This window comes from Anomaloglossus baeobatrachus, chromosome 12 (genome assembly GCF_048569485.1).
Source record: "Anomaloglossus baeobatrachus isolate aAnoBae1 chromosome 12, aAnoBae1.hap1, whole genome shotgun sequence".
NCBI classification, from domain to species: Eukaryota; Metazoa; Chordata; class Amphibia; order Anura; family Aromobatidae; genus Anomaloglossus; species Anomaloglossus baeobatrachus.
The window spans coordinates 113,362,850-113,385,777 of NC_134364.1; the positions used below are offsets into that span (position 1 = coordinate 113,362,850).

The 22,928-nt window shown below is 45.2% G+C and overlaps 3 protein-coding genes across 5 annotated transcripts in view; 2 read left to right on the forward strand and 1 right to left on the reverse strand.

Moving 5' to 3' along the window:
* EIF2S1 (eukaryotic translation initiation factor 2 subunit alpha) overlaps positions 1 to 12,144 on the forward strand; it is a 12,419-nt gene extending 275 nt beyond the window's left edge. The window contains exons 2-8 of the mRNA XM_075329910.1: positions 6,809 to 7,050; positions 7,200 to 7,279; positions 8,564 to 8,715; positions 8,949 to 9,055; positions 10,078 to 10,175; positions 10,647 to 10,790; positions 11,153 to 12,144. Coding sequence (XP_075186025.1) covers positions 6,810 to 7,050; positions 7,200 to 7,279; positions 8,564 to 8,715; positions 8,949 to 9,055; positions 10,078 to 10,175; positions 10,647 to 10,790; positions 11,153 to 11,278 — 948 coding nt within the window. The 5' untranslated portion in view covers position 6,809 and the 3' untranslated portion in view covers positions 11,279 to 12,144. The remainder of the gene's footprint in view (positions 1 to 6,808; positions 7,051 to 7,199; positions 7,280 to 8,563; positions 8,716 to 8,948; positions 9,056 to 10,077; positions 10,176 to 10,646; positions 10,791 to 11,152) is intronic.
* Positions 1 to 22,928, reverse strand: part of ATP6V1D (ATPase H+ transporting V1 subunit D) — a 201,992-nt gene that overhangs the window by 18,164 nt on the left and 160,900 nt on the right. The gene's annotated exons all lie outside the window — the stretch shown is intronic.
* FSIP1 (fibrous sheath interacting protein 1) overlaps positions 21,641 to 22,928 on the forward strand; it is a 54,224-nt gene continuing 52,936 nt past the window's right edge. The window contains exon 1 of one of the 3 annotated variants that reach the window (XM_075329969.1): positions 21,641 to 21,701. The gene's annotated coding sequence lies outside the window, so the exon portion shown is untranslated. Of the gene's footprint in view, positions 21,899 to 22,928 lie in introns of all 3 variants that reach the window. The other 2 variants (XM_075329968.1, XM_075329970.1) reach the window with 2 other exon arrangements.

Here is a 22,928-nt window from a genome sequence, read left to right on the forward strand (position 1 = left end):
GGCCCTGATGACGTCACGTCTCTCTCTGTGATGTCATGCATCTAAACTAGTGCAAAATCCAATAGGGCGGAATATAAATGTTCAAAAGTGTGTGCAGAAATCTAATTAAAGGCCCTAATCCAAGTGAGTGCAGCTCACCCCGGGGTGGACGGTGGAGGACGAGGTGTCTCCCCAAAATACAAGGCTATGCTTTATCTATAGTATAATGGACAGTGCACTGATTGCAGGATCCCAAGGCAAGGGCCCGGAGCCCCGTCTCCTACAACAGTCCCATAGACAATGACTGGAGCAAGGCACCCCCGCCCCATACTCTGCATCAGTGGGGCCCAGTGATAGCACGTTATCCCAGGGATCCCCACCAGTGACCTGAGAGCCCCGAATGTGAGGCTCATGGCTGCACTGGTGTCCACTGGGGAAATGATCATATATTAGGGACATGCGCGATTAACACGTCTGGCATCTGCCCCTCCCCCTTTGGGGTTATTTCTCCATATGCCTCATATTCTCAATAGCGGGCTGCCATTTCCTCAGTATAAGCGGGAGGTCCCCATCACTGACGTTCACGCATGATATAGCTTCTATTCACTTTAGCTTGCTTCAGTTGCAGGCTGCTGTCCTCTTCAGGCATCTGTAGTCCTTATAGCAACCGGGCATCTATATCCGCTCGAATCCACAGCAGATCCTAAACCATAGACTGCATCTGTCAGCTGTCTATTTAGGCCAGTTCCACAGCAGATCCTAAACCATAGACTGCATCTGTCAGCTGTCTATTTAGGCCAGTTCCACAGCAGATCCTAAACCATAGATGGCATCCGTCCGCTGTCTATTTAGGCCAGCTCCACAGCAGATCCTAAACCATATGACGGCATCCGTCCGCTATCTATTTAGGCCAACTCCACAGCAGATCCTAAACCATATGACGGCATCCGTCCGCTATCTATTTAGGCCAGCTCCACAGCAGATCCTAAACCATATGACGGCATCCGTCCGCTATCTATTTAGGCCAGCTCCACAGCAGATCCTAAACCATATGACGGCATCCGTCCGCTATCTATTTAGGCCAGCTCCACAGCAGATCCTAAACCATAGACGGCATCCGTCCACTATCTATTTAGGCCAGCTCCACAGCAGATCCTAAACCATAGACGGCATCCGTCAGCTATCTATTTAGGCCAGTTCCACAGCAGATCCTAAACCATAGACGGCATCCGTCCACTATCTATTTAGGCCAGCTCCACAGCAGATCCTAAACCATAGACGGCATCCGTCAGCTATCTATTTAGGCCAGTTCCACAGCAGATCCTAAACCATATGACGGCATCCGTCCGCTATCTATTTAGGCCAGTTCCACAGCAGATCCTAAACCATATGACGGCATCCGTCAGCTATCTATTTAGGCCAGTTCCACAGCAGATCCTAAACCATATGACGGCATCCGTCCGCTATCTATTTAGGCCAGTTCCACAGCAGATCCTAAACCATATGACGGCATCCGTCAGCTATCTATTTAGGCCAGCTCCACAGCAGATCCTAAACCATAAGACGGCATCCGTCTGCTATCTATTTAGGCCAGCTCCACAGCAGATCCTAAACCATAGACGGCATCTGTCAGCTATCTATTTAGGCCAGTTCCACAGCAGATCCTAAACCATATGACGGCATCCGTCCGCTATCTATTTAGCCCAGTTCCACAGCAGATCCTAAACCATAAGACGGCATCCGTCCACTATCTATTTAGGCCAGCTCCACAGCAGATCCTAAACCATATGACTGCATCCGTCAGCTATCTATTTAGGCCAGCTCCACAGCAGATCCTATACCATAAGACGGCATCCGTCCACTATCTATTTAGGCCAGCTCCACAGCAGATCCTAAACCATATGACGGCATCCGTCAGCTATCTATTTAGGCCAGCTCCACAGCAGATCCTAAACCATAGACTGCATCCGTCAGCTATATATTTAGGCCAGCTCCACAGCAGATCCTAAACCATAGACGGCATCTGTCAGCTATCTATTTAGGCCAGCTCCACAGCAGATCCTAAACCATATGACGGCATCCGTCAGCTATATATTTAGGCCAGCTCCACAGCAGATCCTAAACCATATGACGGCATCCGTCAGCTATATATTTAGGCCAGCTCCACAGCAGATCCTAAACCATAGACTGCATCCGTCAGCTATATATTTAGGCCAGCTCCACAGCAGATCCTAAACCATAGACGGCATCCGTCAGCTATATATTTAGGCCAGCTCCACAGCAGATCCTAAACCATATGACTGCATCCGTCAGCTATCTATTTAGGCCAGCTCCACAGCAGATCCTAAACCATATGACGGCATCCGTCAGCTATCTATTTAGGCCAGCTCCACAGCAGATCCTAAACCATATGACGGCATCCGTCCGCTATCTATTTAGGCCAGCTCCACAGCAGATCCTAAACCATATGACGGCATCCGTCCGCTATCTATTTAGGCCAGCTCCACAGCAGATCCTAAACCATATGATGGCATCCGTCCGCTATCTATTTAGGCCAGCTTTTTGCTGCAGCCCCTCATATCAGTAAGCACATCTTTCCTAGCCATCTTTGCTCTGGCTCTATCCCAATCAGTACCTGTTGGTTGAGCGGGGTCTGACTGCCCCTCCCCGGGGACTAGTCACCGTAGCTGTATTAGATCCGATAAAGATAGCCCTGTCTGATGAAAGCCCAATAGGCTGAAATGTCACAATATATCAGATTGAGCAATATGTTAGATTAACTGCAATTTTCTACCTGTACACCAATACATTTTCCTTTTTTGACTGCAAGGACATTGTTTCTTCTTGTTCTCGTTTTTTCTTTATTATTTTTCGGGGTAGTGTGCCGGAGTTCCTCCTTAAGATTACTGTATTTTTCTCCAGAGCACCTATTTGGTGATGCGGGGCGTTAATCTATAATCCATATTTTAGGAGGAACTGGCAGAATTATTACTTTATAAGGGGCCACTGGAGCTGTTATAAAGGGGTACATGCAGCATTATTACTTTATATGGGGGCATCAGGCCATTTTTACTGTAGGAGGTGGGCACAAGTAGTGTATAAGGCTATGTGCGCACGTTGCGTAAATACATGCAGTTACGCTGCGCTTTGTAGCGCAGCGTAACTGCATGCGTCCTGCGTCCCCTGCATAATCTATGGAGATTGTGCATGGGCCGTGCGCACGTGGCGTTTTAGAGCGCAGTGCTTCGGCTATTGCCGAAGCGCTGCGTTCTAAGAAGTGACATGTCACTTCTTCCGTGCGCTTTGCCGGCAGCCCCTGCTCTGTCTATGGGAGGGGCTGCAGGCAGAGCGCATGGAATCGGCTTCACTACGGACATTTCTGCAGCGATTTAAAGCGCACATGTGCTCTTCAGATCGCTGCAGAAATTTCTGCAGTGAACTGTACGCAACGTGCGCACATAGCCTAAAGGGGTGAGGGGTTGCAGGGAATGTGTGAGGGGAGGAGGGGGCACAAGGAGTGTATAAGGGATACACAAGGAAGTTATGAGGGGGCACAATAACTATATAAGGGGGGACATAAGGAGTGTATAAGGAGAGGAATGGGCACAAGGCGTATATAAGTGGGGACATGAGTGTATAAAGAGAGGAAGGGCCACAAGGCGTGCATAAGGGGGACACAAGGCGTGTATGGGGGAGGAGGGGGCACAATAACTATATAAGGGGGGACATAAGGAGTGTATAAGGAGGAAGGACCACAAGGAGTATATAAGGGGGGACATAAGGAGTGTATAGAGAGAGGAAGGGCCACAAGGCGTGTATGAGGGGGCACAATAACTATATAAGGGGGGACATAAGGAGTGTATAAAGAGAGGAAGGGCCACAAGGCGTGCATAAGGGGGGCACAAGGAGTGTATAAAGAGAGGAAGGGCCACAAGGCGTGCATAAGGGGGACACAAGGAGTGTATGGGGGAGGAGGGGGCACAATAACTATATAAGGGGGGACATAAGGAGTGTATAAAGAGGAAGGGCCACAAAGTATGCATAAGGGGGGACATAAGGAGTGTATAAAGAGGAAGGGCCACAAAGTATGCATAAGGGGGGACATAAGGAGTGTATAAAGAGGAAGGGCCACAAGGCGTGCATAAGGGGGGCACAAGGAGTGTATGGGGGAGGAGGGGGCACAATAACTATATAAGGGGGGACATAAGGAGTGTATAAAGAGGAAGGGCCACAAAGTATGCATAAGGGGGGACATAAGGAGTGTATAAAGAGGAAGGGCCACAAAGCATGCATAAGGGGGGACATAAGGAGTGTATAAAGAGGAAGGGCCACAAGGCGTGCATAAGGGGGACACAAGGAGTGTATGAGGGGAGGAGGAGGACACAAGGTGCGTATGAGGGGGATACAAGGAGCAGTTTGGGAATTATCTTCAAATAGGCAACATGGGGGCTTCTAAGCTTTCCTTTGCATAGACTGTGGTAAGACAGGCTGGAGACCTCTGCCTTATCCGATGGGTTATTCCATAGCATAGTAACTTACTGTTCTTGTAATAACCTTTTAAAGGCCCTTTATTATGTGGACTGATGATGTAAAAATGGTTGTTTTCTGTCAGCTCATCGCCCCTTGCAAGAGGAACATGTTGCCTGAATAACAGAGGCACGGCTAGGTGACACACAGGAATATTGGCTCACGAGCAGTGCTAATGATTGCTGTGTGCACATGAAGCTGAGTGATCTGCCCCGCAAGATCTTTGGGGTGTGTTGAAGTTTTTGTTTTTTTTTGGAGCATAAACGTGAGCTGAAACTCTGCAAAAATCTCTAAACGTCTCAAACTTGTAGTGTCTGCTCCTAAAACTTAGCTAAGAGACCCAACCTAAGGCCAGATTCTCCCGTCACTCCGCGGGTGAAATGTGAGCCTTTGGGTTTGGGCTCTTGTCCACTTGCAATTTCCGAGTGCGATCTGATAAAAAATCGGATCGCACTCGCACCAGTGTTAAGTTATGAGGCCATGTCCTCTTGCTAAATTTTTAACGGCACGTCTCGTGCTCTCGGTGAAATTGCACCGAGTCTCAGATCTCGCACCCCCATGCAAGCCTATGGGAGCGAGAAAAAATTCAGAATATGGGTGGCATACGCATGTCACACAGATGGCATACGCATGTCACATGGATCCTTGCATACAGCGTCAGACTGGCTACTGGAGGAATCTCCAGTAATACCAGGCCTGGCCGCGGTTACCTGCACTGAACTCCGGAGCTGTCACCTGAGCTCCAGAGTGCAGCCTGGACTGAACCGCGAGCGCCGAGTGATTGATTCCCCGGCGATTGCTGTTCAGTTCATGACAGCTGCAGACAGACCGGGCTGCACTCTGGAGCTCAGTGCAGGTAACCGCGGCCAGGACTGGTATTACTGGAGAGTCCTCCGGTAGCCAGTCTGACGCGGTATGCATAAACACTCACATAGCACTCGCATGTCATATGGATGCTATGTGAGAAGAGAAAAAAACACCATACGCAGACCGCATGCAGGACACTCGACTCACATTTGTAGCCGAGTATCACTGTGATTTTTTTTTTTTAACGCAAGTGGACAAGAGCCCTTTGGGTCAGGAGACCCCTGGCAGTATCTAAATTGCAGGTGTGACATTGCACCGACCACTCCAATGAAGACGGCTCCGGGTCTGACAGCCACAGAGGAAGAGAATGAAGAGGCAATGGTGACTCCTCGCTGACCTGTCAGTAATCAGCCAGCACATCTATGTTCTGCATACACCGCAAAAAGCTGAAGCTTCGCATGACCAACACATTGCAACACCCTTTATTCAGCAAAGGGTCCTGCACTTTCTAAAGATCCGCCATCGTAAGACCCTCCTACACTGCGGTGGTCTCCAACCTACAGATACGTGAGAACTGAATGATCTCTGCCAAAACTCCCAAAAGCTGGGGTCCTGTCAAAGTGAATAGAGCAGCAGTGTAGGTGTGACCACAAATATGACACGTGACCCCCTGTTCTTATGATTGGTGGTCTTTGTAGTTGGACAGCAATGTATCATACATTTCTCAGTTGCTTCATTGGGGGATACAGGAACTATGGCTCTTGTGTGTCCCCCCCCCCCCCCCCCCCCCCCCGCCACGGCTCTTGTGTGTAGTCGTCCCTCCCCTTCACGGCTCTTGTGCATGTCACCCCCCCCCCCCCCCTGGCCGGCCGGCTCTTGTGCGTCGTCCCCCCCCCCTCCTTGGCTCTTGTGCGTCCCGCCCCCCCACGGCTCTTATTTATACCCATCACCTTTTATTTATAAAACAGGTGATAACCTCTTTGATTTATAACATGTTTACTCAAAAATAAGACAGGGTCTAATTTTTTTGCTCCAAAAGATGAGTTGTGTCTTGTTTTCAGGGAATGTCTTTATTTTTTCCATTATTCCACATTATTCTTGAATAAAAAAAAACATCAACAATTATTCACATATATTGATGTCATCACACACACAGTGGAGATGCATATCAGCCTGTCTCCTCTACAGTTCTTCTAGACCTTCTTCAAGGACCTTTGGTGACATCATGGCCACATGACGTGATGTCACCAAAGGTCTTTAAGCAGCCTTAACCTCAGAATAGAAACGCTAGAGGCCCTGGCCATTGCCAGTTTCCACCCCAGCCATGACTAACTGGGGCTTTTAAGTTAAGCATGCTGGGGTTTATTTTCAGGGTAGGTCTTATTTTCGGGGAAATGTGGAGATGTTTAGGGTTTTATGAAGAGGACGATTGGAGGCGATTCCATGCTTACGGTGCCTTGAATACACGCTCTAATCTGTGGTCTCTGTGTTTCAGGATGCCTGGGTTAAGTTGCCGGTTTTACCAGCACAAGTTTCCAGAAGTAGACGATGTGGTCATGGTCAACGTCCGCTCCATCGCGGAGATGGGGGCCTACGTCAGCCTCTTAGAGTATAACAACATAGAGGGCATGATCCTGCTCAGCGAGCTCTCCAGAAGGCGCATCCGCTCCATCAACAAACTCATCCGCATCGGCAGGAACGAGTGCGTGGTCGTCATCAGAGTGGATAAAGATAAAGGTACGTGACTGTTAACTCCCAAGAAGCAAGTGCTTGCGGGTTTCGCCATAATGTTTCGCCATGGAGAAAAACGTCTGAAGTTTGAATAATCCTGACGTGCTTTTTAATTGGTTTCTTTTGTTTACTACATAGTTTTCTGCCTTTTCCAGGATACATCGATTTGTCCAAAAGAAGAGTTTCCCCAGAGGAAGCGCTAAAATGTGAAGATAAGTTTACCAAGTCCAAAACCGTGAGTAAGACGATGTGATGGTGATATATTGTGATACTTTTTTATGCTAACACCACTTTGAGAAAATGTTTGTAGGGAATGTCCAAGTGTGGCATGAAATTATGCAGCATTTACCGTATTTTTCGGACTATAAGACGCACTGGACCATAAGACGCACCCTGGTTTTAGAGCAGGAAAATAAAATTTTAAGCAAAAAATGGGAGTCATGACACACTGTTATGGAGCGAGGATCTGCTGCTGACACGGTTATGGGGGTAATGTCTCCAAATTCTCTACTAAGGTACCATAGCCTGGTAATGATCCTCCTGCCTTGTATATACACAGTATATGTCCCTCATCCTGCTATATACGGTAACCCATTCTGCTATATACAGTAACCCATCTTGCTCATATACCCCCATCTTGCTCATATACCCCCATCCTGCTCATAATATACCTCCCATCCTGCTATATACCCCCATCCTGGTATACGGCCCGCATCCTGTGGCACATAAAAAAAATAAAATGTTCATACTCACCTTACCTCACTCCCTGCAGCATCGCTCCTCCTCCTCCCGTCTGTGTCAGCGCCGCTGAGTGGAGCCGTCCCTGTTCCCCTGCAGCATTGCGGTGTCCTCCTGTGCCAGCGGTGGCTGCGTGTGGACACGTTCGCACAGCGATGACGTCATCGCTGTGCGCACCGCTAGTCTCAACTCAGCGGCCGCCGCTGGCACAGGAGGACACCGCAATGCTGCAGGGGAACGGGGACGGCTCCACTCAGCGGCCGCCGGCAGCCAGGAGAAGATCGCGGTGCTGCAGGGGAACGGTGACAGGTGAATATACTGATACACTGCACCTTGCACTGATGATGATGCACGGGGGGCAGTGAATACAGCCGCACATGATCACTCCTGGCTGTAGTTGCCAGGAGTGATCATGTGGGCCGGCTGTTTATCCCTTGCCCATCACCCCGCCCACCTGTAGCGCCGGCTTCAGCGCTAAGAGAAGGGCAGGAGGATGGGCGCGCATATTAAATGAGCGGGTCCACGTGGTCACGGCAGGCGCTGCTGCAGCCTGCTCGTGCCCCCGATGACCCGCGCCACCACAGCACTCTCATTCCCTGCCCTATATTCAGACCATAACACGCACACCCACTTTCCCCCAACATTTGGGGGAAAAAAAGTGCGTCTTATAGTCTGAAAAATACAGTAAATGGGTTCCTCATTTTCGGAGGAAAAAAAAACTTGGTAGTCTGATGGCCGAGTGACCTGAGTGTATTGTTTTTCCACTCTCCTCTAACTCCAGGTCTACAGCATTTTGCGTCACGTAGCGGAGGTGTTGGAATACGTAAAGGATGAGCAGCTGGAGAGTTTGTTTCAGAGAACAGCATGGGTGTTTGATGATAGATACAAGAGGCCGGGATACGGAGCCTATGATGCCTTCAAGCACGCCGTTTCGTAAGTATAAAGGGGCACGGAGGGGAGGATGAAAACGGAGATGAGTCTCCTCTAACTAAATATTGGGTGTTTTGGCTAAGAGAGATTGAAGAGTACATGGAAAAATTTATAGGTAAAAGTGTCGCCTCCCCCTCAGCGCCTCGCCACCTTCTCCTCAGCGCCTCGCCACCTCCATCTTGCCAACCCTCCTCTCCCTCTCCAAATGAGGCATTATTTTTTTGTGTTTTCTCCAGGGACCCCTCAGTTCTGGATGACTTGGATTTAACAGAAGAGGAGAGGCGAGTGCTCATTGACAACATTAACAGACGTCTCACCCCACAAGCTGTGAAGATCAGAGCAGGTAAAGGCTGCGGTCTGCCATATAAGTTGACATTAGGTTACGTTTAGTGATGAGCAAACTACTCCCTAAGCATAACAAGCATTTTGATTCCCAGGTGCTCGGTACTTATTTACCGAGTATAATAGAAGTCAATGAGGAACTTGAGCATTTTTCCTGAAAACCTTGCAGAAAAATGCTTACGTTCCCCATTGAAAAATGCTTACGTTCCCCATTGAAAAATGCTTACGTTCCCCATTGAAAAATGCTTACGTTCCCCATTGACTTGAGCGCTGAGCAGAAAAAAGTCATAGGGGATTGCTCAAGTCATAATTGTCTGTTGAGTGAAAAAGTTACTTAAGCATCCACCATCGTTTTATCTTCAGTGCCCGAATTCTCGTTCTAAGAGATATATAGAAAGGGTTAACGCCACGCATCAGCCGATATGAAACTGTAGAGTAGTTGATGAAGGATAACTTTCTTTTTATTTCATCTGTCTACGCGTTTCGAGGTCAGAGACCTCTTCTTCACGACCAGTACGCTTTTTGTTGATGTACTGGTCCTGAGGAAGAGGTCTTTGACCTCGAAACGCGTAGACAGATGAAATAAAAAGAAACTTATCCTTCATCAACTACTCTACAGTTTCATATCGGCTGACGCGCGGCGTTAACCCTTTCTATATATCTCTTTGAACGCTCTTCCACGTGGGGCTGCAGCAGACGCCATTATCTCATGCGTATCAGTAGTTGTGACTTTCACAACTATACTAGGGTGAGTGTATATCCTCTATATACTGCATTGTCCATCTGGTTTACACTATTAGCGCTTCTTATTTTTAGATACACGAATTATCGTTCTATAATATTGACTTAAGTCACTCTTATAGGCACGATTATACATTCAAATGGACCTTTCACTTTGTCGTCCCCCCAAATTTTTGAACTGGGAAAGCAGAAAGCCAGACCCTAATAATGCAGAGTCTATTGTCTTGTTGCCTAATGCTAATTGTGATATCTTATTGATGGCCTTTTTTTTTTCTTTTTAAGATATTGAGGTGGCATGCTACGGATATGAAGGTATTGATGCCGTCAAGGATGCCCTGAGAGCGGGACTTAGCTGTTCAACAGAAAATATGCCAATCAAGGTAAAGGAGATAAATGGAAGCGAATGCCGTGGTGGATCTGTTGCACAATCGGCGCCTAGGGGACCACCATTGACTCATAATGAGAGCCATCAGGATGAAACCATAGTATAAAGCCTGGCACGTAGGAGTATGAACAGATGGAGTTATCATTTTATGTTTCTGGGGCACCCATATAGGTTAGACATGAACAAACCGATTGCGTCCGAGCTGCCAGGTCCGCCTCAAACCCGCCATGACCACCTGCTCCTATTTTGATTAGCTGGCCTGGCATGACATTGTAGCCAATGTTGTGCCAGGCTGGCTAAATAATCCACAATCTCTCTATGGGGATGACTGCAATTCTAGGGACGTGGGTGGAAGGCGTGGTCGAACTATGTCCCGTTCTGTCTTTACATCGTTCCTGCAAACACTTGGAAACCTTCGGAACATTGGTCCTCCCTAAACACTAATGATCACGTGTCGTCTACGCAGATAAATTTGATCGCTCCACCTCGGTACGTGATGACGACCACCACCCTGGAGAGGACGGAAGGCTTATCTGTGCTGAATCAAGCAATGTCCGTCATCAAAGAGAGGATCGAGGAGAAAAGAGGAGTGTTCAATGTCCAAATGGAGGTGAGATGTTCCTTTCTCTGAGCATTTTTTTTGTTATGGGTTCACATTACACAACAGATTTATTTTTTGTGCTTAAAATGAGCCACATGTTTCAAAATTTTAAGAAATTTACACCTGAAAATCGTCCTGCTTTGTATATTTTTACGCACCTTCCCTCCTCGATAGTGCATAGTGTTGATCCAGTTTTGCATGGAATTCCTTCCATTAGGTGGCAGTAGAGAGATAATCTTCTCTGCTCTTGCTATACATTTCTTGCACAGTACCTGCCTATATATAGTGTAAAGCAACCACTTAAATTTCTTTGGGGGGGGGTTTCTATTTGGACATGGAGGTCTAACTTTACCTTCTCCCTTCCTCTTTAGCCCAAGGTGGTCACCGACACAGATGAAACAGAACTCGCCAGGCAGCTGGAGCGACTGGAGAAAGAGAACGCAGAGGTGGACGGAGATGACGACGCCGACGAAATGGAAGCCAAAGCCGAAGATTAAAGCCTCCAAATAAAATAATTCCAATTCTAAACCCAACTACCAAAACTGGCCATGATCTATCTGAATATCCCCTCCCCCACCCCAAATATAACATTTATATTCAGTGTTCCTGGTCTAACTCCAGTCTGTACAGGGGACGTATCTATTTAACACCAGCGACACCATGTTTTCTATTCTGATGTGTCAGGATCCAAATTTATATAGGACGCATCTGCAAATAGTCACAAGTGTAGGGTCCGGTCTGGGGTTAGGGGTCGGCACTTTGCTTTGAATAGGCCCATAAGGTATGGGGTCGGACAACAAGGAGTAGTCCTGATTTTTACTACAAAGGTGGTCACATGTGACCTATGTTACGAAATTATGAGAGTTTCTCTACAAGGCCATATTAGGGATCGATATACAAGCCGGATATTTAGGGTCACCCCTCCAGCTTGGAGAAAAGGAGCACTAGTGATGAGCGAGCACTACCACGACTCGTAACGAGCACTCGGACGCTCCTGGGCGTGAATAGAGTACCGAGAACAATGGGGGACTCGAGTATTGTCCATGAAATCTTCCGGAACAATGCTTGGGTTCCCCATTGACTTCCATTAGACTCTGTACTCGAGTCGAGCCCATCCGAGCATCCGACTATGAGAACCGAGCATGGTAGAGCTCGCTCATCACTAGTCAATACACTTGAGACTTTTTGCTTTTGTGACTAGTGGTGTTGGGTCCCTAAAGGAACCATTGCACAATATGGCTGGAGGACCCAATTTATTTTTTATTGCCGCTTTGAACACCTATGTCGGTTCATTAAGTACGTTTCTTTGGTGATAAAAAAAAAAAAATTGAAAAAAAAATGCATAATAAAGTCTGATATTTACTCCTATTGTCCATTTGGTCTTTTAATATTCAAAGGGGGATGTCCGTACTAACCAGTGAGTCATTGCCTAAAAGCAGAGGTCAGTAACTACAAGGCTCACTATACACATCCAGTAAAATGTTGGTAACACTTGAAACTTCATCAATCTGACCAGTTTTGATGCAGAAGTGTTTGGGAATCAAAGGCGCCTGCTTTGGTGCAAATAAGAATGTATTGCAAAGGAACAGCAAGGCATCCCTTATCCCACCCTCCCCTCACATTATAAACCATGGCAAATTTATATGTTTCACATTTATCCCTCTTAATTCCCCCACCCCTTTTGTACTTTGTATGGTAAAATGAATGGTGTAAAAAATACAGCTTTATTCATCTGTCGCCTATGAAAAATGCAAAAAATTCCCTGATTATGAAGCTCTGAAGCTGCCTGTAAATACACTGCCACAGCGTGCGCCCTGATTACTGTAGTATAAAGACCTGCCGCCTGCTTAGAAATCATCCTTGAGCTCCCATGATTCTGCCGCTCTTTTCCGTTTTGTGCTGCGTTGCTCCATTGCAGAGATATTCACATTTGTTGCTTTTGGAGTGCAATATGTGAAATCTCTGCTTGTAGCACAACTGGGTGTTTCTTCAGAGCTTCCTACTGGGTTGTGTGTGGGGTTTTTAATCAAAATTGAAGAAAAAAGGCACCCAGTGTCTTTTGACCCAATGTCTTGTATTATAAGGTAGGGAACGTCTTCAGAGTGGAAAGTAATGTAAAAATGGTCTTTTTGCTTCTCCTTCCACAGCTTTGTCAATCACACTTTGGCAACTGATGTATTGGACCGGCAGACCTGTGATGGGCAGCATCTGGGGGAGGAGGAGGAGAGGGGTAAAGGCACACCCCCTTCATAAAATCTGAAGAAACCAATAATTGGGCTGCAAGCAGAGATTTCACATACTGCGCTCCCGAAGAAGCGAATGTGAATATCTCCGCAAAGGAGCAACGTAGCACAAAATGGAAAAGAGCGGCAGAATCAGGAGAGCTTGGATTTTTGAACCAAAATATTTTTGAGCAAGCGACCAGTCGTTTTTAGGCTAGCCCTGCACAACGACTGTGGTGGTGGTACATGACAGCGTGACGCAAATGAATGGGGGTCTTATTGCAACCCCAACAATCAAGTCTCAAAAAAATCAGGGGATTGGACTTTCAAGCGAGCCCATTTACTTGTATGTGTAGCAGTGGCACTGGGCGAGCTTTGTTCGCTGGACAAGTGCCGCGGCCAAAGTTGCTGTGCAGTCACAGCCTTAACGAACAGGTTAGTGTGCAGCTACAAGGTCTATACTGCCTGTTGAATCTGTACCCTATTAATGTGCTCTGTCTTCTGAGCTGAGCACCTCTCAAGGCTTTTTGAACAATGGGATGGGGGTCTCAGGATGTGCACGTGAGCATTGGCTCCCCACGACGCGATCACAGGGAACTGATGTGTTACCATAACGGCCATTGTAGTCATCCAGTGAAACTCATCCACGATTTACTTCAGTATGGTTTTAGTATTAGATTAGGGACCATCCCAATTTGGGTACACCTTGTGATGGGATGGCTTCAAGTTTTTTTTTTTTTTATCACAAACTGTGTTTTAAGTACCCCATATTATTTGTTTGTCATTCCTTTTTGCTTATTTTTTACAGCAGGGTATAGGGTTATTTTATTCTATTGTTTCTTACGTTTTGTCTATGGAAATATGTAATATAAGTGATCAAACGATTACAGGTGCAAGTCCGCTAGATAGAGTGTATACACACTGTCTTCTTCAATGTCCATTGCTGCTTCAAGAAATTCTTCCCTGGCGTTTGATAATCCTGAAGTGTCTTTCTTTTAGGCCCTGTGTGCACTGGAAAACGGAATTTTCTTAAGAAAATTCCGCAGGGTCTGAAAGATTACTGCACCCGCGGTAAAAAACCGCTGCAAACCGCACCCGAAAACCACATGCGGTTTGCCGCGGTTTTACCGCAGCATTATTCATGGTTTTGCCGCGTGCAGGTTGGTACATGTGTTTTATTGCATTGAATGCAATAAAGCACATTGAAAAAAATCAAAAAAAAAAAATCATTTCCTTCTGAGATAGATAGATGATAGATAGATAAATAGACAGATAGAAGAATGGATGGATAGATAGAGGGATAGATAGCTAGCTAGAGGGATAGATAGATAGCTAGAGGGATAGATAGATAGCTAGAGGGATAGATAGATAGATAGAGGGATAGATAGATAGCTAGATAGATAGATAGAGGGATAGATAGAGGGATAGATAGCTAGAGGGATAGATAGATAGAGGGATAGATAGATAGCTAGAGGGATAGATAGATAGAGGGATAGATAGATAGCTAGAGGGATAGATAGAGGGATAGATAGCTAGAGGGATAGATAGAGGGATAGATAGATAGCTAGAGGGATAGATAGAGGGATAGATAGATAGCTAGAGGGATAGATAGATAGATAGCTAGAGGGATAGATAGAGAGCTAGAGGGATAGATAGATAGCTAGAGGGATAGATAGAGAGCTAGAGGGATAGATAGAGGGATAGATAGAGAGCTAGAGGGATAGATAGATAGCTAGAGGGATAGATAGAGAGCTAGAGGGATAGATAGATAGCTAGAGGGATAGATAGATAGAGGACAGATCGCTGCATTTCTCCCGAGCGGTAGTGAGTTCACATTACCGGCCGTGGGAAATGCCCTGTGGTTACCTCTGCAGGCTCGCTGCGAGGCTGCATTCCGCGCTGTGTGTCAGTCGCGGCTGGATGCAAGCATCGCAGGACGTGGATTACGCCGGAGCTGTGTGTTTGGGAGGGGTTAATAAAAGGGTGAACGAGGAGGCTTATTTGTTTTTTTTTTTAAAATAAAGGATTTTTCGGTGTGTGTTTTTTTTCACTTTACTTATGGGCTGATCATGTCAGCTGTCTCATAGACGCTGCCATGATCAAGCCTGGACTTAGTGGCGGCGATCCGCCGCCATTAACTCCTTATTACCCTGTCTGCCACCGCATCACGGCAACAGGAAGAGCTGGGGACACTCCGGTACTGCCGCATAATGGATGCTGATATTCTCGGCTGCAGGAGGGTGGGGGGGCATTAACCCTGTCCCTCGCCCTCCCCAGCCTGAGAATACCGGGCCGCCGCTGTGTGTTTACCTCGGCTGGACGGTAAAAATACAGCGGAGCCCACGTTTTTTTCTTCTATATTTCCGTTTGATATCTATGTGTATTCTATATCTGTGTGTGTTTACTCTCTGCTCCGCTTCTTCTTCCTGTCATAATGACATCACTTCCCTGCAAACCGCAGGCAGCGATAAACATTACCGCAGGTAAACTGCGAAATACCGGAGGGAATAACGTAGGAAAACGAAATGAACCGCACAGAATTTGCTGGCTGCGTTATTCCCTGCGGGATTTCATGATTACATTGCAGTCAATGGACTGAAATCCCGCAGCGAAGTGCGGAAAAGAAGTGACATGCAATTGTTTTTGCTGCGGGAATCCCGCAGCAAAACATGCAGCTGTCAAAATCTGCATAGTGCGCACAGCATTTTTTTTCCCCCCATAGGTTTTGCTGGTGATTCACTGCAGAGATGTTATGAACATTTTCTGCAGCGAAACATTCAGCAAAACCGCAGGAAATCCGCGGCAAAAACTGGCAAGAGCGCACAGGGCCTTAATGGGTTTTTTTTTCGCTGTTTTTGTTGCCTGTGTGGGCACCACTTCTGTATTTATCACCCACTGCTGGTTTTGTCTTAGAGATCCTGAGGTAAAGAACTCACCAAATACTGAGGTAAAAAAACCTCACCAAATACTGAGGTAAAAAAACCTCACCAAATACTGAGGTAAAAAAACCTCACCAAATACTAAGGTAAAAAAACCTCACCAAATACTGAGGTAAAAAAACCCTCACCAAACACTTAACCTTATTCAGGTACCTTTAAGATGCTGTGCACGTGACGTCTTTTCGGTTATGTGCACACTCGTTGATTATTTGGTGAGGTTTTCTTTATACTTCAGGAGTGGGTAAAAAATCCAGAAGTGCTCGTGTTTCTATTATACTTTTCCTCTGATTGTTCCACTCCTGCTTTTAACCCCTTCACGACCATGGACGGATCTTTCCGTCATGGATCGTGTCCCGGTAATCCCCGCCCCCTGCCGCGGGCAGGCGGCGTGGATCGGCACACATATCAGCTGTTTTCAACAGCTGACATGTGTGCCTACATGTTCCGAGTGGAATCGCATTCCACCCGGAACATTAACCCCTTAGATCTCGCTGCCAAAGTCTGGCAGCGAGATCTATATGCGCGCGGCCATCTTTTTTTCTTACCTCCGCCCCCTCCGGACGTCACGTGAGTGATCACGTGACGTTCGGTGGTTGCCATCGTAGCACAGGGTCATGTGATGACGCCTGGTGCTAAGAAGTTTCACTTTCATTCTTCCTCGGCACGGAGCAGAGGAAGAAAGAAAGTGACTATTTCTGCTGTTTACAGCGGAATAGCTGTGATCAGCAGATAGCGATCAGCAATCGGATTGCTGATCGCTATAGCCCCCTAGGGGGACTAGTAAAATAAAATAAAAAAAGTAAAAAAAAAGTTTTAAAAAATTAAAAAAAAATAAAAAAACCTAAAAGTTCAAATCACCCCCCTTTCCCCCCATTGAAAATTAAAGGGTTAAAAAATAAATAAATATACACATATTTGGTATCGCCGCGTTCAGAAATGCCCGATCTATCAAAATATAAAATCAATTAATCGGATTGGTAAACGGCGTAGTGGCAATAAAATTCCAAACGCCAAAATTACGTTTTTTGGTCGCCGCAAGTTTTACGCAAAATGCAATAACAGGCGATCAAAACGTAGCATCTGCGCAAAAATGCTACCATTAGAAACATCAGCTCGAGACGCAAAAAATAAGCCGTCACTGAGCCACAGATCCCAAAAAATAAAAACGCTACGTGTTTCGGAAAATGGCGCAAAACGTGCGCCACTTTTATTGGACAAACTTGTGAATTTTTTTTAACCCCTTAGATACAAGTAAACCTATACATGTTTGGTGTCTACAAACTCGCACCGACCTCAGGTATCATACCCACACATCAGTTTTACCATATAGTGAACACCGTGAATAAAACATCCCAAAAACTATTGTGCCATCACACTTTTTTTGCAATTTTTCCACACTTGGAATTTTTTTGCTGCTTTCCAGTACACCATATGGTAAAACTTATGGTTTCATTTAAAAGTATAACTTGTCCCACAAAAAACAAGCCCTCATATGGCAAGATTGACGGAAAAATAAAAAAGTTACAGCTCTCGGAAGAAGGGGAGCAAAAAACAAAAACGCAAAAACGGAAAGTGCCCCGGGGCTGAAGGGGTTAAATACTGAGGTAAAACCCCTCACCCAATACTGAGCTAAACCCCCCCACCTCCCACCAAATATGGAAGTTAAGCTATGTGCGCACAATGCAGATTTGTTTCAACAGCGAAAAATGCACTAAAAAACCACATGCATATTTACCGTGTTTTTGGTGCGGTTTTATCAATGGCAAAACACAGGGAAAAACGCAGGGACCTGTAGAAAAGTCGCCACATGCCGCTTCTTTTTGCTGCAGCAAAACTTGTAAGGAAAAAAAGAAAACATTCACACAACATTTTGGATTTCTCATAAACTTTGCTGGGGAAGGACTGCATGAAGTTTATGAACACAAACTGCACCAATTCTTGCGATTACATCACAGGAGCGGAGAAATGGGAGGAAGCACTTTCTCCCATCTCCTCCGCTGCCTGTCTCTGCATATATCGTACTGCAGTTGCATAACATGCGATTGCAGTGCGATGTTTCACATGCTCCTATAGATGTATAGGGGTGCGTGAGCCGATAATCGCTGCCAAATGCAGCATGCTGCGACTGCACTGAGAGCATGATTCGTGATGAGAAATAAAAGGTAAGAGGATACTGCCCCATAGTTTTGCACTGGTGCAAGTGCAATCCGATGTTTTATCAGATTGCATTCGCACAGCGAAATCGCAAGTGGAAAAGTACCCAAATACTGAGGTAAAAACCTCACCAAATACTGAGGTAAAACCCCTCACCAAATACTGAGGTAAAAAGCCTCACCAACTACTGAGGTAAAAAAACCTCACCAAATACTGAGGTAAAAAAAACCTTACCAAATACTGAGGTAAAAAACCCTCACCAAATACTGAGGTAAAAAACCTCACCAAATACTGAGGTAAAATCGTCACCAAATACTGAGGTAAAAACCTCATCAAATACTGAGGTAAAAAGCCTCACCAAATACTGTGGTAAAATCCTCACCAAATACTGAGGTAAAATCCTCACCAAATACTGAGGTAAAAACCATCACCAAATACTGAGGTAAAAACCTCACCAAATACTTGAGGTAAAAAACCCTCACCAAATACTGAGGTAAAAACCTCACCAAATACTGAGGTAAAAAGCCTCACCAAATACTGAGGTAAAAAGCCTCACCAAATACTGAGGTAAAAAGCCTCACCAAATACTGAGGTAAAAACCTCACCAAATACTGAGGTAAAATCCTCACCAAATACTGAGGTAAAATCCTCACCAAATACTGAGGTAAAAAGCCTCACCAAATACTGAGGTAAAAACCTCACCAAATACTGAGGTAAAAACCTCACCAAATACTGAGGTAAAATCCTCACCAAATACTGAGGTAAAAAACCCTCACCAAATACTGAGGTAAAAACCTCACCAAATACTGAGGTAAAAACCTCACCAAATACTGAGGTAAAAACCTCACCAAATACTGAGGTAAAAACCTCACCAAATACTGAGGTAAATAGCCTCACCAAAAACTGAGGTAAAAAAACCTCACCAAATACTGAGGTAAAAAGCCTCACCAAATACTGAGGTAAAAAGCCTCACCAAATACTGAGGTAAAAAGCCTCACCAAATACTGAGGTAAAAACCTCACCAAATACTGAGGTAAATAGCCTCACCAAATACTGAGGTAAAAAGCCTCACCAAATACTGAGGTAAAAAGCCTCACCAAATACTGAGGTAAAAAGCCTCACCAAATACTGAGGTAAAAACCTCACCAAATACTGAGGTAAAAAGCCTCACCAAATACTGAGGTAAAAAAACCTCACCAAATACTGAGGTAAAAAGCCTCACCAAATACTGAGGTAAAAAGCCTCACCAAATACTGAGGTAAAAAGCCTCACCAAATACTGAGGTAAAAACCTCACCAAATACTGAGGTAAATAGCCTCACCAAATACTGAGGTAAAAAGCCTCACCAAATACTGAGGTAAAAAGCCTCACCAAATACTGAGGTAAAAAGCCTCACCAAATACTGAGGTAAAAACCTCACCAAATACTGAGGTAAAAAGCCTCACCAAATACTGAGGTAAAAAGCCTCACCAAATACTGAGGTAAAAAGCCTCACCAAATACTGAGGTAAAAACCTCACCAAATACTGAGGTAAATAGCCTCACCAAATACTGAGGTAAAAAGCCTCACCAAATACTGAGGTAAAAACCATCACCAAATACTTAATCTTACTCATGTGGCTTTAAAATACTATGCACACGACATCTTTTCAGCCATGAAACTCATTGAGTATTTGGTGAGGGTTTTTTTTTTTTTTACATCAAGAGTGGGTAAAATATACAGAAGTGGTGTTCGTGTTTCTATTATATTTTTCCTCTTATTCCTCTTATTATTTTCTCTCCTGGTTTTACATGCTGAGGTAAAAATCTCACCAAATGAGGTTTTCCTAACCAAAAGACCAAAGAGCAGCTTATTTTGTACATAGTAATGTACATTTTCTGTCTTTTGAGTGTTTTTGAGGGCTTTTTATTCTGCGGGGTTTTGTAGCAGAATCTGCCTGAAAAGACTTCTGTGATCCTGCCCTAAGAGGGCTAAAAAATAAATTATATATATATGTATATATATACGGTATATATATATATATATATATATATATATATATATATATATATATATATATACACGCACACGCACACACACAGCGGTCCAAAAGTAGGTGGTCAGTATGTGTACTAGGGTTATCAAACATGGTGTAAAGTGAAACTGACTCAGCTGCCCTTAGCAACCAATCAGATTCCACCTTTCATTTTCCAAAGAGTCTGTGTAGAATGAAAGGTGGAATCTGATTGGTTGCTAAGGGCAACTGAGTCAGTTTCACTTTACACCATGTTTGATAACCCTATTACACATACTGTCCACCTACTTTTGGACCACCCTGTATATATATATATATGTGTATATATATATATATATATCTATGTATACACATATATGTGTGTATATATATATAACACACGTATATATATATATATATATACATATTTATATATCAAATATGTATAAATAAAAAATGGATAAAGTAAACATATACTGTATGTATATATATATATATATATATATATATATTTGTTTTATTTTTTTTTCCCCGCCCTTTTCACTCCTCCCCAAAAAAAAAATTTAAAAAAACCCTCCAAAATCTAATTATTTTGGATTGTAAGGTTGGAAAAAAAAATTCACTATAGAAATATGTAATTATTAACTGAAAATAAACTAAAATCAGAACTTCAAAATTGTTAATTTTTCAGTCACCACTGGTTGTAATAAAAAATAAATAAAATTTTAAAAAAAACCCAAAACTATCATAACATGATATATATCCGTAAATTGGTATAAAGAAAAACTGCGGCTGTGTGTGACAATCACTCAGCTTCATCATAGAAAAAAAATAAAAAAGTTACGGGTCTCAGAAAATGACAATTTTTAATTTTTTTAATTTCAGGAATTTTTGTTTTTTTTTTTTACCACTAATATACAAAAAATCAGTACATAATTGCACCATCCTGAAAAATGTAGTCGCCAGGTAAATTTTTCCTCACAATGAACTGAGTAAAACAAAAAAATGGCGAAATTGTGAGGTTTGATTTTTTTTGTTAGTAATTTCCCCTCACATGGACTTATTTTTTTGCTTTTTCAGTGACCGGTGTCCTCCAGGACTTTCCGTCCCACCCTTGTACGGCGAGGGGGCTAGGATGGCGTAAAATTGGCCACATCAAGAGGTGTACTGGAGGCTAAGTGACGCGCAGAGCCTCATTTCTCCTACATTAAAGCTGTCCTTGTTGCCCAAAGCAACCAATCAGGGCAACGCTTTCATTTTCCAAGAGCGGTTTCAAATATGAAAGCTGCTCCCTGATTGGTTGCTAGGACAGTTCTGACAAATGAGACCCCCTAGTTACCATATGTGTATGCTGTGATGGCTCAGTGAATATAGTTATTATTAGTTAGATTTGTTAATTGTTTCATAAGTAGAAAAACATTAGTCTGACGCGTCACCTAGAAAATAACACACAGCAAGTTCTGAAACGCGTTTAGTAATCTTGAGCCTCGCCGGCCACTGTGGCTAATCACGTGGCCATCTTCCGGGCACGGGATTGGCGGTGACCTAGCAACAAAGGACGCCGACGCTCTGACCAAAGGCTGCGGCCACTGAGCAGGACGTTGTGCACCGTGTACGTATCATACAGCCGCGGGACGAGCAAGCGGCTAGGGTCTTGGTTTAGTCGCCATATTATCTGCCTGTGGTCACAGCAATGAACAATTTATTGCACCAGGGGCGCATGGCCCTCACGTCTCCTGTATCTAGAGCTTCCTATGCTGTGTAACCATGGAAACACATTGCTCTAAACGGAACTCTATACACAAAACGGTAGGAGCTATTGAATCCTTTTTTTCTTATTATTTTTCCTAGACCAACTGTTAAACAATTTCACTCTTGCAGACCTTTGTGTATTTTATATATTTATATATATATATATATAATACCTCCGTCCCCTCGCCCCCGGTGTATAACTTCCGGCCCCTCTCCCCCGGTGTATAACATCCGGCCCCTCTCCCCCGGTGTATAACATCCAGCCCCTCTCCCCCGGTGTATAACGTCCGGCCCCTCACCCCCAGTGTATAACATCCGGCCCCTCTCCCCCCAGTGTATAACGTCCGGCCCCTCATCCCCGGTGTATAACATCCGGCCCCTCTCCCCCGGTGTATAACATCCAGCCCCTCTCCCCCGGTGTATAACGTCCGGCCCCTCACCCCCAGTGTATAACATCCAGCCCCTCTCCCCCCAGTGTATAACATCCGGCCCCTCATCCCCGGTGTATAACATCTGGCCCCTCTCCCCCAGTGTATAACATCCGGCCCCTCTCCCCCCAGTGTATAACATCCGGCCCCTCTCCCCCAGTGTATAACATCCAGCCCCTCTCCCCCCAGTGTATAACATCCAGCCCCTCTCCCCCCAGTGTATAACATCCGGCCCCTCTCCCCCAGTGTATAACATCCAGCCCCTCTCCCCCCATTGTATAACATCCGGCCCCTCTCCCCCCAGTGTATAACATCCGGCCCCTCTCCCCCCAGTGTATAACATCCGGCCCCTCTCCCCCCAGTGTATAACATCCAGCCCCTCTCCCCCCAGTGTATAACATCCAGCCCCTCTCCCCCCAGTGTATAACATCCAGCCCCTCTCCCCCCAGTGTATAACATCCGGCCCCTCTCCCCCAGTGTATAACATCCGGCCCCTCTCCCCCAGTGTATAACATCCGGCCCCTCTCCCCCCAGTGTATAACATCCGGCCCCTCTCCCCCAGTGTATAACATCCAGCCCCTCTCCCCCCAGTGTATAACATCCGGCCCCTCTCCCCCCAGTGTATAACATCCGGCCCCTCTCCCCCCAGTGTATAACAT